General features: G+C 46.6%; 1 protein-coding gene across 4 annotated transcripts in view; it reads left to right on the forward strand.

Moving 5' to 3' along the window:
- The window catches only part of CHD8 (chromodomain helicase DNA binding protein 8), a 63,648-nt gene that overhangs the window by 24,068 nt on the left and 25,157 nt on the right, over positions 1 to 14,423 (forward strand). For all 4 annotated transcript variants that reach the window (XM_081835362.1, XM_081835365.1, XM_081835363.1 and 1 more), the window contains 12 exons: positions 411 to 605; positions 951 to 1,019; positions 2,986 to 3,041; positions 4,012 to 4,129; positions 4,260 to 4,343; positions 6,132 to 6,269; positions 7,711 to 7,832; positions 8,784 to 9,027; positions 9,911 to 10,087; positions 10,861 to 11,004; positions 12,168 to 12,423; positions 13,388 to 13,601. In XM_081835362.1, coding sequence (XP_081691488.1) covers positions 411 to 605; positions 951 to 1,019; positions 2,986 to 3,041; positions 4,012 to 4,129; positions 4,260 to 4,343; positions 6,132 to 6,269; positions 7,711 to 7,832; positions 8,784 to 9,027; positions 9,911 to 10,087; positions 10,861 to 11,004; positions 12,168 to 12,423; positions 13,388 to 13,601 — 1,817 coding nt within the window. The remainder of the gene's footprint in view (positions 1 to 410; positions 606 to 950; positions 1,020 to 2,985; positions 3,042 to 4,011; positions 4,130 to 4,259; positions 4,344 to 6,131; positions 6,270 to 7,710; positions 7,833 to 8,783; positions 9,028 to 9,910; positions 10,088 to 10,860; positions 11,005 to 12,167; positions 12,424 to 13,387; positions 13,602 to 14,423) is intronic.

Here is a 14,423-nt window from a genome sequence, read left to right on the forward strand (position 1 = left end):
TCCGGAAATCCGTTCCAGACTTTTAAAAGCAACCCCTAAAACAGCAATTTAACATGAATTTTACTATCTAACAAGACCATTGATCCATAAAATGAAAGCAATAAACAATGTACTGCAGTCACAGAATCAATCAATCAGTAGCTGAACTGGGTTCCACACAGTCACAAAAACAAAACAAAACAAAAAAAGCTGCAAAAACACGAAATAAATAACAATAACAGACAGACCTCAGCGTAGCACTCAAAACAGAAGTGTGGCACTCAAAACGGAGCATGTTTGGCTTCCAAAAAAAGTTTGCAAACTGGAACACTTACTTCCAGGTTTGGTGTTTGGGATCCAAGTTGTTTGAGTACCAAGGGGTTTGAGAACCAAGGTACCACTGTATTGATATGCTCTCTATTTCCCTGCAGAAGCGGCGCTCGAACCGTCAGGTGAAGCGGAAGAAATACACCGAGGACCTGGACATCAAGATCACGGATGACGAGGACGACGAGGAGCTGGATGTGACGGGGCCCGTCAAGGCCGAGCAGCCGCCAGCCCCCGAACCACCTGCTCCGGAGCCGATTCCCGAGGGGGAGACACTGCCTTCCATGCAGTTTTTTGTGGTGAGGCCTCTTGTCTGGTCCTCTCCTTCCCAGACCAGCTTCTCTTCAGGGTGGCTTAGTTGGGCTTCCCCATCCTTGCTGTGGAATAAGATTATATACCGGTTTGTGTATTGGAGCCCCATCAGTGACGATTAGCTGCGCTTCTTAAGTAGAGCCTCCATGTTCAGAGGCAGTGTGCATCTTATCAGATGCCAAGTGGGCAAATCAATGATGGAGGGTTGTTCCTACTCCCCAGAGGTTTCTGGTTAACCGCTACTGGAAATAGGATGCAAGGTCAGATAGCCCATCAAGGCTGCCTTTCTCTTCCTTATTTAATTGCCTCTCTCTATCCTTTCTGTTCCAAAGGAAAACCCCAGTGAGGAAGATGCTGCTATAGTGGACAAAGTTCTATCCATGCGGGTAGTGAAGAAGGAGGTGAGAACATTTTATCTGCTACAGGGGGGTGAGAAGAGATGAGCTTCCTGCAGCATGCTAGCTCCTACCCATTTTTATTATTATTATTCCCCTATAGAGACTTGTTCTTCCAGCTTACACAACACCACAACTCGCTAAGGCAATAGTGCCGCCTTTTGGCAGTATTGTTTCAAAACAGACTTGGTGTTGCCCCTTGAAGACTAGCTGCGTAGTTAACTCCATTGCGTAACCCAGTGCTTTTTTATCTGTTTATAGCAGTGGTGCTATAAATACCACTTTATATAAACACTGTTTATAGCAGGGACGCGGGTGGCACTGTGGGTTAAACCACAGAGCCTAGGACTTGCCGATCAGAAGGTCGGCGGTTCGAATCCCCGCGACGGGGTAAGCTCCCATTGCTTGGTCCCTGCTCCTGCCAACCTAGCAGTTCGAAAGCACGTCAAAGTGCAAGTAGATAAATAGGTACTGCTCCGGCAGGAAGGTAAACGCCGTTTCCGTGCGCTGCTCTGGTTCACCAGAAGTTGTTTAGTCATGCTGGCCACATGACCCGGAAGCTGTCTGCGGACAAACGCTGGCTCCCTCGGCCAATAAAGCGAGATGAGCACCGCAATCCCAGAGTCGGTCATGACTGGACCTAATGGTCAGGGGTCCCTTTACCTTGACCTTATAGCAGTGGTAGAGAAGCAAATCCAGCCCTCCCTGGAGCTTGGCATCAAGTAGATCATACTTCAGGAGACAATCTGGGAATACATGCAAAGGGCACTCGTAACGCTTCCTTTGCAGCTGCAGCTTGAAATCAAAGCAAAGACTCCTGCGAAAGCAGGGCTCACCCTTAGCTGACCACAAGCCCTGCTTTCTGCAGGGATCAGTTCTACTTGGAGAGTGCGAAGATGTGCTGAATGCAGGGCTCACATTCTGTAAAGCAATCGAAAGTGCAGTTATGAGGCTCCTGGTCATTCCTTTGTGGATACAACCTTACCTGCCCCACACCTCATGACCCATGGCTCAGGTGTAGGCCAGGCAAGAGAAAATGGCCTCATGGGCCAAATTAAGCCTCTGGGTTGGAGGTTCCTCATCTTTGGCTTATAGTAGAACCACTTAGAGTGGTAAAGCGAAAGAACAGTATTGGGGTGGGGGAAATCAACTGACAAAGCTTGAGGGAGAGGGATAATTTTGTATGTATATATTTGTATATGATCATATGTGAGCCCAGACGCATCAGAGGCTGAGAGCCAGAGGCAGCATTTTGTGCATCATTTCTGTTCCGTGCGCATTTCCTTCCTTCCACCCTCCGCAAAACCAGTGCCGGATTTATTTATAAGCTAAACAAGCTATAGCTTAGGGCGCCATTCTCTTGAGGGCCCCCCAAAAAATTAAGGGAAAAAAACTGGATGTACATTTCCAAAATATAAGATACAAACCAAATAAATAAAACCTAATACAGCAACAGTGTTTTGTGTTGTGTAGGCTCCTGTGAGGTAAGTAATGGGCCCCGCCTGCTAGCCTGCTCCCTAAAATATCACTGGTTTGTTCATTTCTATATATAGGGTGCCTACATTCTGCATGGATTGGTTGCATGGCAACATGTGCAAAGGGCTTTAGATATCTATTAGGTCAGGCTTCCTCAACCTCGGCCCTCCATATGTTTTGAGACCACAATTCCCATCATCCCTGACCACTGGTCCTGCTAGCTGGGGATCATGGGAGTTGCAGGCCAAAAACATGTGGAGGGCCGAAGTTGAGGAAGCTTGTATTAGGTCCATAACTTACCATGTAGCATATATTCAACACAAAAAAGGTGGCAATTTGTTGTTGACAAAGGACAGCTGGGACATATAAAGGGCCCCATTATCTTCAGTAGCTTAGGGCCTCATCAAACCTAAATCCGACCCTGCCACAACTATTACATCCCTGTTTCCTTTTCTTTGGCTCTCTGATTTCACTTTCCACCCTCTCCCGTTTACAGCTTCCCACCGGACAGTTTACAGAAGCGGAAGAATTCTTCGTGAAATACAAGAACTAGTGAGTAGGACATGGCTTCTTGTGAGGCCAGTGCTGTAGCAGCTAGAGTGATGCACTAGTACCTGGGAGATCAGAGGTCAAATCCCCGTTCTGTGTGACCTTGGGCCAATCACAATCTCTCAGCCCAACTTCCCTCCCACTGGGATTGTGAGGATAAAGGCGAGGCCTATTGTATAGGATGATGCCCACTGGAACTACAGTTGCCTTGGTTCTCAAACTTAATCAATTCTGGGAGTTGGTTTGACTCCCGAAACCATTTGAAAACCAAGGTGCAGCTTCCAATTGCCTGCAGGAGCTTCCTGCACTCAAGCGGAAGCCATGTTGGGCGTTCGGCTTCCGAAAAACATTCACAAACCAGAACACTTCTGGGTTTGCGGCATTCAGGAGCCGATTTGTTCAACAACTAAGCTGTTCAAGAACCAAGGTACCACTAGTAGGGGGAGAGGCAGGGAGGACAACACTCGGAGGAGCCAGAGCAAATGGCTGGCGGACTTCTGCTCAGTTCTAAAGAGGCAACACTGAGATTAAGGAGAAACTGACCCAACAGCCAATGTTACTCTTGTAAGTAAGGTAGGCAACTGGGGACGGGATGAAAACAGACAGTTCAGCTGCCACTGACAAATTTTAAAATCTGCACACAGGCATATATAACTAGGGGTGTGTTAGAGTGAAGAGTGGTGGCTTACTCCTGGCTGGTTATAAAATCCAAGCACTTCTTTCCAGAGGGAACCTGAGGTGGGCTTTGGGGCTTCCATAGAACCATCAAACTGTAGTTCAAATCCCCTGCAATGCAGAAATCTCAACTAAAGCCTTATGAATTGATAGATTGCGCATGCCGCACAGGGAGTATTTCGCCTTCCTGTTAGGTACCCCTTTTTATGGTCATCCTAGAGATTTTCAATGTATTATTATTCTCTTTCTCCCTTGCTTCCTACCCCAAACCACATCCTGCCTCTGCGTCTTCTCCAAGCTCCTACTTGCACTGCGAATGGGCCACCATCGCTCAGCTGGAGAAAGACAAGCGGATCCACCAGAAGCTCAAGCGCTTTAAGACCAAAATGGCCCAGATGAGGCACTTCTTTCACGAGGTACCTAAGGGACTAGAAGCTTTTTCAAGAGGAAAGAAAGCTGAGGTCCTCAGCAAGCCCAGCTCCCAGATTCCTTCTATGGAGTGCACACCCAGGTCTTGCCCACACCTCCTGTGTTTTGTCTCCGTAGGACGAGGAGCCCTTCAATCCAGACTACGTGGAGGTTGACCGTATCCTAGACGAGTCGCACAGCATTGACAAGGACAATGGGGAGGTGTGTTGGTGTCTTGGAGGAGGTTGGGGGCACTGCAGGAGGATTTGTTGCAGATTGTGACCGGATTCCTTGTGGCGAAGTATTGGGTGCTTTCAAAAACAGCCAGCTCCTTTTTCAGCCTGCCCCCCAAGTCTGTCAATTGGCTTCAGAGGCTCTTTCCTATGTCCCACCACCTCTGGAGCTTTGACAGGCAGGCACAAGAGGCAGAGACTTCTTGGTGGTAGCACCAGAATTGTAGAACTCCTGTCCTGGGAAAGATCGGTCAGGTCCTAACCCTTTCCCATTAATGTTAAAGACGTATCTGTTTAGAGGGGCTTTACAGTGATGACTACTTACCGTATTTTTCCATGTATAAGACGCCCCCTATTTTGGGGGACTCCAAATTAAGAAAATAGGGGTGATTGCCCAGAGTTGTTGAGCTCTTTTTAGGGACGATTGCCAAATATCGTTCACCAGCCTGACCTGTGCTTCAGCGTCCCCCCTGTGCACTATCCATGTATAAGAGGAGCCCAAATTTTTAACTTACTTTTTAAAGAAAAAAATGTAGTCTAATACACAGAAAAGTAGTGTATGTTCCCTGAAGTATACTGCTGCTTTTGAAATGGATAGACATGCACACACTGCTTACTCCTAGACTTTTTCTGTTTTCATGGCACTTTTTATTGATAGCAATAAAAGGTTGTAGCGACCTCTGCTTCAGAGTATCTGAAGAAGTGTGTATACACGCGAAAGCTCATACCTAGAAGGCTTATACTTAGTTGGTCTTTAAGCTGCTACTGGAATTATTTTTAAAAAATATTTTTGGGGAAAGATTCTTTTAAAAACTGTCTTAAGACAAAAAGACTAGATTCTCTTAAAGGAGTTCTTTATTATTTTAATAATATTACTATTATTATTTGTCATCTTGTTATTTATTGGGCGCTGTGGTGTAAACCATTGAGCCTCTTGAGCTTGCTGATCGGAAGGTTGGCGGGTCGAATCCCTGCGATGGGGTGAGCTCCCGTTGCTCGGTCCCAGCTCCTGCCCACCTAGCAGTTTGAAAGCATATCAAAGTGCAAGTAGATACAGTGGTGTCTTGCAAGACGAAAAGAATCCGTTCCGCGATTCTCTTTGTCTAGCGGTTTTTTCGTCTTGTGAAGCAAGCCCATTGACAGCTTAGCGGATTAGCGCTATTAGCGGTCTAGCAGCTTTTAGCGATCAGCTGTTAAGCGGCTTATCAGCGGAACAGCTGATAAGCGGCTTAGCGGCTTAGGGAAGGGGGGGGAGCGGAAAAAACCTGCGGGAACTCGCAAGATTTTTTCGTCTTGCGAAGCAAGCCCATAGGGAAATTTGTTTAGCGAAGCGCCTCCAAAACGGAAAACCCTTTCGTCTAGCTGGTTTTCCGTCTTGCGAGGCATTCGTCTTGCGGGGCACCACTGTAAATAGGTACCGCTCTGGTGGGAAGGTAAACCACATTTCCATGCGCTGCTATGGTTTAGCCAGAAGCGGCTTAGTCATGCTGGCCACATGACCCGGAAAAACTGTCTGCAGACAAACGCCAGCCCCCTCGGCCAGTAAAGCGAGATGAGCACAGCAACCCCAGAGTCGTTCGCTACTGGACTTAACTGCCAGGGGTCCTTTACCTTTACCTTTTATCTCTTTTTTAAAGAAAAAAGTTTGCTTGTTCTTGAGCAGCTCTGAATATAGCTGTACAGGTGCAAAAAATAAAAATCTATTGACTAAAAAAAGATGCTATTGTAGCTTGCAAATGGACCCTAAGCATGCACATGTCTCTTGAACACTCTGCAGCCCGTGATCTATTACTTGGTGAAGTGGTGTTCGCTCCCCTACGAGGACAGTACGTGGGAACTCAAAGAAGACGTGGATGAGGGGAAGGTCCGGGAGTTCAAACGCATCCAGTCTAGGCACCCGGAGCTGAAGCGCGTGGTGAGTGACACCTCTGCATTTCCCCTTCCCCCAGAATTCTGGATACGTAGACTTCTCTGCTACGTGGATTTATCTTCTGTGGGGGTGGTTGTTGCAATTTTGGCTCTGGGTAATGTTGGAACACCTGCTTCTTTGCTCCAAGAAATATATCCCTGGCCCAACTTCTTTTAGCCTATTTTACTTCATTGTTGTAAGGCTAAAAGAGAGTGGGACAGAACCATGTATGCTTCTTTGAACTACTTAAGAGGAAAATGAGATATAAGTGTAATAAATTTTCATTCTTCCTACCCCCTTTTAATTTTTGCTTTAAAAATCAGGATTTTGTTTTAATTTTTGCAAGTGAGGATGATTGCATCTGTGTGAGGCTTTGCACCCGACTAGTTTTTCAATATATTTATATGATTTTTTGGTTATAAACTGTGATCAAGACAAATTTTTTTAAATCTTTTAATATTTGAGCATCCCTAAATGTGACTATTTTTTAAAAAAGGAAGGAAGGCAATTCATAAATGAGTAATTTGGTTATTTCAATGGGTCTTTGGTTTGGGTGTTTTGCGTTTTTTCCTGTTGGTTGTGGTTCTGATTTTTTTTAAAAAAAAGTTTTAATGCTCACTATATTCCTGTTGTATGGGCAATCGTTTCCGGAAGATATTTGTATTTCGAGGAGTTTAGTGATCTGACATGGTCATGTCTTCCTGCCTCTGTTTACTTTCCCTCTCTATCTCTTGTTCTGCTCTTTGATGGCTGAGAACAGCCTTTAATCTGTTGGAAGGAAGTGATAATGCAGGGTACCTTCTGACCCCCTTTGATGTTAGACATTCATTGGAGGAACATGTGGTATTGGAAGAGGAGGCTAGCTAATTAAATAATCTGCACTAGCTAGTCGGGCAAGGCATGTAGGCTAACAAGTTAGCTATCTGTAAATCGGATGGTTTTGGGGCATAGTTCTGAGAAGCTTGTGCACGGACTGATGGCCCCAGGGCCGTGCAACTTCAGGCTACCTGGGGGTCACTTTGCCGCTTCTTGAGGGCTTCCCAGTAGCAGATCGAAGTGCTTGCTTGATAATGTATATAATGCTTGCTGTTTAGAATAAAATCTTTAATCTTCTCACTCACGTGTGTTTGTATTGCTTCTGAATCTCATTAAAAGAACCACCTTGTATTTAGCAAGACGCCTGTCCATTTTATTTCTCGCTAACCGACTTGGATTTTTTATCTGGGGGTGAGGGAAGGAAGGCGATATTAAGATCTTCTTAATAAATAAATTCCAGTCCTGATACGTTAATGAGAAATCTTTAGAGGTTGGCCTTCCTTTCACCCCTGACCTTAGGTTGTGCTGAATTAGAGCTCATGGGAGTTGGAGTCCCACAGTATCCCGAGTCCCACAGGTTCTTCAGCTCTTGATTCCTGAGGTGCAAAGCTCTATACTTTTCTCCTTTCAGGCCCGCCCCCAGGCTGGTTCCTGGAAGAAATTAGAGCTGTCTCATGAATACAAGAACGGCAACCAACTGCGAGAGTATCAGCTGGAGGGTGTGAATTGGTTGCTGTTCAACTGGTACAACAGGTGAGCCCAAGGGAAGGAAAGGAGAAGAGCAGAACACTCTGCTGTCATCCGCATTTGTATCCTGGGTGCTAAATCAGGGAATTAAAGGTATGATGGGTTCCCTCATCTGTATATATACAGGGTCAAAGAGCTGTATAGAACAGTGAAACACCCACTCCCATCTATCTGGGAATTAGAATACAGTGGTACTTCGGGTTACATACGCTTCAGGTTACAGACTCTGCTAACCCAGAAATAGTACCTCGGGTTAAGAACTTTGCTTCAGGATGAGAACAGAGATTGTGCAGCGGCAGCTGGAGGCCCCATTAGCTAAAGTGGTGCTTCAGGTTAAGAACAGTTTCAGGTTAAGAACGGACCTCCAGAACGAATTAAGTACTTAACCCGAGGTACCACTGTAATAGAATTTTAAGAGTTGGAAAGGGACCCCGAGGGTCATCTAGTCCAACCCCCTGCAATGCAGGAATCTCAACTAAAGCATCCATGACAGATGACCATCCAACCTCTGCTTCAAAGCCTCCAGCAAAGGAGAGTCCTCTATCTCCCAAGGGAGTCTTTTCCAGTAATTGTTAGCAGCTCCCCTCCAGCTTCTTAAGGTTGCAGCAGGTATAGTGTCTGTCCCTCCCTACCCCCCACAAACTTTCAAGCTTCCCTTCACACCTTTGAGGGCTAAAATCTTGTTTACTTCAAGGCAAAATAAATCTGAAATTATTTGGGTGGTGCATTGTCTGTCCGGTTCAAAATGCTGCACTTCCTTGGTCCATTGGGCACAGTACTGCTTTCAGTGCAATCGTACGCATGTAGTCACAAGAGGTGATGATATTCAGTCCCTATTGGATTTGTTTAGGGTTTGCAGCCTTAGATCCTGAATATGCCAGCTATTAATAGACCAACCGGCTCCTGAAAGCCCCCCAAAAAGAACGACCGCTGAGTCTGCCCTGTCTTCCTCTTCAGGCAAAACTGCATCCTGGCCGACGAAATGGGCCTGGGCAAAACCATCCAGTCGATTGCCTTCCTGCAGGAGGTTTACAACGTGGGCATCCGGGGGCCCTTCCTGGTCATTGCCCCTCTCTCCACCATCACCAACTGGGAGAGGGAGTTCAACACCTGGACCGAGATGAACACCATCGTCTACCATGGCAGCCTCGCCTCCCGCCAGATGATCCAGCAATACGAGATGTACTGCAAAGATTCCCGGGTATGGTATTTCCCCCAAAAAGCGTTTTACAAGAATCCAAGCACATCCCATCATATGGACCAAATTGGTCTAATCCGGAGCAGAGCTGCTCTTGTGTTCTTAATTAAACAAAACGATTTCGTGCTTGGGTAGGATGGCTCTGAGCTTATGAGCCAGAGGAATGGAACACAGGCATCCAGATGAGAAACTGGCTTGACTCTGATCCTCCTGGGTCTTCCTGTTTGATTTCCCAATTTGTCAATGAGCAGGTAGTCCCCTATTTGCCCATATCAAGAAGTCTACAAAATAGCTTTACGATGGGAAAAGCTCTGTCTTTAACGCACAATCTTTGCTTGGAAAGTGGGCTCTGTAGTAGTGCAAAAACAGAGGAAAAAAGGATTCTTGGGTATGGCACTTGCCCTTGCCTTCCTGAGCACATCCTCTGGGGATTTGAACATTACTACTGATGGGTTATGACACTTCAGCAGTCAGGTTTGTCATGACCTGGGGGGGGGGGTACAACAAAAGTGAGCATTGGGTGATGGTTGAGATGAAGAATTTTGTTCCAGTGCCATGTCTGCTTACACAGTCATCCCCACCCAAAGGTATCTGGGAGTTATAGTTCTGTAAAGTGCAAGTTTGGGGATTAAGCCCATCATTCTGAACTGACTGCAAAGCTACAGTTCCCAGCATTCCTACTTTTTTGTAGAGGGGGTGGATTTGATTGCATCTTCACAATCTCACCTGCCCCTTTATGGTTTCTGTACATTTGCCTTTGGATTAATAACAAGAAGGACTAGCAACTTAATAAATAGAAATGCATATGTTGGGGGAGAAAGCAAAAACCTAGAGTAACTTAATGCTCATATACTATCTGAATGCCTTCTTTTCTGTCCCCCAACAGGGCCGCCTGATTCCAGGCGCATACAAGTTTGATGCCCTGATCACTACTTTTGAGATGATCCTGTCGGACTGCCCCGAGCTGAGGGAAATAGAGTGGCGTTGCGTCATCATTGACGAAGCCCATCGCCTTAAGAACCGCAACTGTAAACTGCTGGACAGTCTTAAGCACATGGACCTGGTAAGGGAACCCTATTTTTTGCTTTCCCGCCTTCCCCGGTGTCAGGAGTCAAACCTTGTTTCTAGCTTACAAGGGTGAGACGAAGTACACAACTTTGGGAAAATGAGTTTCTAGCCCTTAAGATTGTCAAGCAGGAGTGGGAAGCCTTTTGGGGCTCTGCAGACCACCCACCTGTCAATCACCTGGCATCTCACTGATGTCAAGTGCAAGATGCTTTGAAAAGCAATGGGGGTTCTTCCACCCCTTCATTTTAGCAAGGGATGGGATGCAGGCCCCTTTCTGAAGCAGGGAGGGGGTTGCAACAGAATCTCCTGCTAAAACAAAGGAGAGGTTTTTGGGGAAAGGGATTCATGAGTCAGATTAGACGCCCCAGTAGAAGTCCATAGGCCAAACTACATGATGTCTCCAGTGTTGAAGGGTTCAGCATAGCCCCATAGAGCTTTGCCTTTTCTCTCCTCCCCACATCTAACAGAAATAATGATATCAAAGTTTTTTGGACATATATGTGCAGTTGTTTGATTTGCCACCTGTATCTGGGGGTTGGTAAGCAAGGCTCAACTTCCCTATCCTCAGACCTCGGATAGACCTGCAAGCAAGTCTGTTGGCATAAGTGCCAGTCTCTCTGTTCTCCTGTTAACTAAAACCTTGGGGCTTATTGGAGGGCCTGACTTATTTTGCAGTTGCTCACATACATGCACACGCACACATTTCATCTATGGGGCAGGCCTGAGCTTGTGTATTGACACCTTCCTTTGCCTTCCCCCTTCTTCTAGGAGCACAAAGTGTTACTGACCGGCACCCCCCTCCAGAACACAGTGGAGGAACTCTTCAGCCTCCTGCATTTCCTCGAGCCCTCCCAGTTCCCCTCAGAATCAGAGTTCCTCAAGGACTTTGGTGACCTCAAAACTGAGGAGCAGGTAAGCAGTGGCACTTGGCCCTCGTCCTTCCTCCACTGGCTTCTCCCTCAGGTTCACTTCCCATGAAGGGAATTTCAGAGACTGCACAGTGTAGCTCTGGATCCACAGAGGGCCTTTTCAAGGGGGTGGGTGGGCTTCACTACTGTGCTTCTTTCAAGGCAGTGGGCATAACTCCCTCTTGTAATTGGGTATTATCCGCTCCTGGGACCCAACCAGCCAGTCCCTTCCTACTAGATTTTAAAAGCCATGGTGGGCTGGAGTCAGATAATTGCCCTCACCACATGAGTGTCTACATCATCTGCCTGCAGCAATTGAAACTGATCCCAATGTGGCGACTTCCACCAATTTTTCTTCCAGGGCAGTCAGATTCCCCATTACTCTCCCAATTTAACATACTCTATCCATCCGTTTTTCTCTTTCTTTCTTTCTTTCTTTCTTTCTGGTCTCCTTTCTCTTTAATGCCTTGTATCCCGCTGTCCCTCACCCAGCAGACATAGAACCCAGGAGTCCTGGTTCCAGCATTCTGACCATCTCACCTACTACACCACTTCTTGCTCTCAAACCATTCCAATAAACACTACTTGGTTAATTCTCTGTGTGTCTGTCTCTCTCCACCTCATACACACACACACACACACACACACACACACACACGACTGCTGCCTCTGCTCTCTCCACTTATCAACCCACCAACTCTTTTGCCAACCTCCCTTCTCTCCTCTCCTTACATCTCACCCACCTCCTCAAAGCTTGCCCCAGCCCTTTTCAAGGAGGATGGGAGGCAGCTTGGCAGACCATTTTCTGCAGCAGTACCCCTGCTTTAAACACCACTCCTGCTTTGTTTAATACAGACGGGGAGGCATTGCCCACTCACCTTGAAACAGCTCACCTGGGCTGCTTTGCCACCCGAACTGCTTGCTTGCTAGCCTGCCTGCCTGCTGGCCTGTCGTCACGTTGGGGTTGCCATGGCTGCCATGAACCGTAGCATGACAACAGCACAGCAATCTTATTATATAGTAAGATATACACGCACAACCCAAGGAGATGAGAAGAACCACGTGGGAAGCTTTTCTCGGGCACTCTTGAGTTCCTCCTCCATCTTCGCCCTTCCTCCCAGATAGGCCCAGTAGTTAAAAGAATCCCTTCTCTGTCCACCCTCCTAGGTGCAGAAACTGCAGGCCATCCTGAAGCCCATGATGCTTCGGCGGCTGAAGGAGGACGTGGAGAAGAACTTGGCCCCCAAGCAGGAAACCATCATCGAGGTGGAGCTCACCAACATCCAGAAGAAGTACTACCGGGCAATCCTGGAGAAGAACTTCAACTTCCTGTCCAAAGGGGCAGGGCACAGCAACATGCCCAACCTCCTCAACACCATGATGGAGCTACGCAAGTGTTGCAACCATCCCTACCTCATCAACGGCAAGTGTTTTTAAAATACATATATATGTGTGTGTGGTTGGTTTTTCAAATTACAGTCGTATCTCGGCTCCTGAACGCCTTGGGAGTCGAACGTTCCAGCTCCCGAACGATCAAAAACCAGAAGTGACTGTTCTGGTTTTTGAACCTCCGACGGGACTTCCGCGGCTTACGATTGGCTGCAGGAACTTCCTGCAGCCAATCAGAATCCGTGCTTTGGAAGTCAAACGTTTCAGAGGTCAAACAGACTTCCGGAACAGATTCTGTTCAACTTCCAAGGTACGACTGTACAGTTTTACAATGACATATCCAACATACAACATAAAGACCAGACTTCAGAGAATCTCCTGGGCTTCCCTCCTCCCCTTTGTGGGACCTATTGTTAGCCATTTCCTCCTGCATCTTTTATCATAATCCAAATCTTTTACATCTCTGTTATATCCAAAATTCACCATTAAACTACAGGTGTTACTCCAATCCTACTAACAATTTTAAATGTTTACAATGGTTTTTAAGATAAATTATAAATTTCCCCCATTCTTTATTAGAATTTGGGTCTTCCTGATTTCTGATTCTTCCGGTCGTTTTTGCTGTTTTGGCATAATCCATCAACTTAATCTGCCATTATTCTCTGGTCTGGACTTTATCTTCTTTCCATCTCTGGTCCAGTAACATCCAAGCACCTGTGGTCACATACATAAATGATTTATTCATCAACGGCAAGTTAGCCGGGTGGGCAGGAGGGGGGTGGAGATCATTTCAGAGACAGAATTTCTGATATGTTGGATCAGTAGAAATAGGGCAGGGCTGGTTTTTAAAAGCAGGTCTCTAGTTCTCATTACATTGGGGGAGTGGTTTGCGGTATAGTTTCAGTGCTTTCAGGCTCTTTGCCTTTTGGCTTCAGGGACCCTGTGAGTCTCTTCTGACATGCCCTCTCTCTCTTGCTCTGCCCCCTCTGCCGAATCAGGTGCCGAGGAGAAGATCCTGACCGAGTTTCGGGATTCCTGCCACCACCACCTGCCCCATGATTTTCCCTTGCAGGCCATGGTGCGCTCCTCTGGGAAACTGGTGCTGATTGATAAGCTGCTCCCCAAGTTGAAGGCCGGCGGGCACAAGGTGCTGATCTTCTCCCAAATGGTCCGTTGCCTTGACATCCTGGAGGACTACCTCATCCAGAAGAGGTGAGGGCTTGTGCCACGAAGAGACCTGGGAAACTAGGGTTCAAATCAAAGTGCAATGATATTTGGAACACACTTAATTTTTTTTTATTTTAAATGTCATTTATAAATAACCCTATACAGTGGTGCCCCGCAAGACGAACGCCTCGCAAGGTGGAAAACTCGCTAGACGAAAGAGTTTTCCAGCAAGCCTTCGCAAAACGAATTTCCTATGGGCTTGCTTCGCAAGACGAAAATGTCTTGCGAGTTCCTGCGGTTCCCCCCCCCCCTTTCTAAGCCGCTAAAAGCCGCTAAACCGCCAATAGCGCTAAGCCGTCAATGGGCTTGCTTCATAAGACGAAAAAAACCGCTAGACGAAGAGAATCGCGGAACGGATTCTTTTCGTCTTGCGAGGCACCACTGTATGTATTTGGATAACATTAACACACACACATATCTATATATTGGATAAGCATGTATGAAATTGTAGTTCTTTGCATGTGCAGTGATATATTATACTTTCCCCCCTTTTTCTTTTTAGGGACTCTTTCTTTTTACATTATTTTGGTCAGCTGAAATACTTTCTATAAAAAAATGAAAACCAACAAATCCCCACTTGGCCGTGGAGCTCATTGGGTCACCTTGGGCCAGTCACTGACTCATAGTCTTATCTGAAAGGGGAGCGGGAAAAATCATGTACAGTGGAACCTCGGTTGTCCAACCCTTCAGAATCCAAACGATTTGGCGACAACCCGAAAGTGAATGCTCCCGTTTTTGAACGATTTTTGGAAGCTGAATGGCTTCCGAGTTGCGTTTATCATTTTTTCCCATTGACTTTGCAGCCAG

Source organism: Podarcis erhardii (genome assembly GCF_964252035.2).
Source record: "Podarcis erhardii genome assembly, chromosome: 13".
NCBI classification, from domain to species: Eukaryota; Metazoa; Chordata; class Lepidosauria; order Squamata; family Lacertidae; genus Podarcis; species Podarcis erhardii.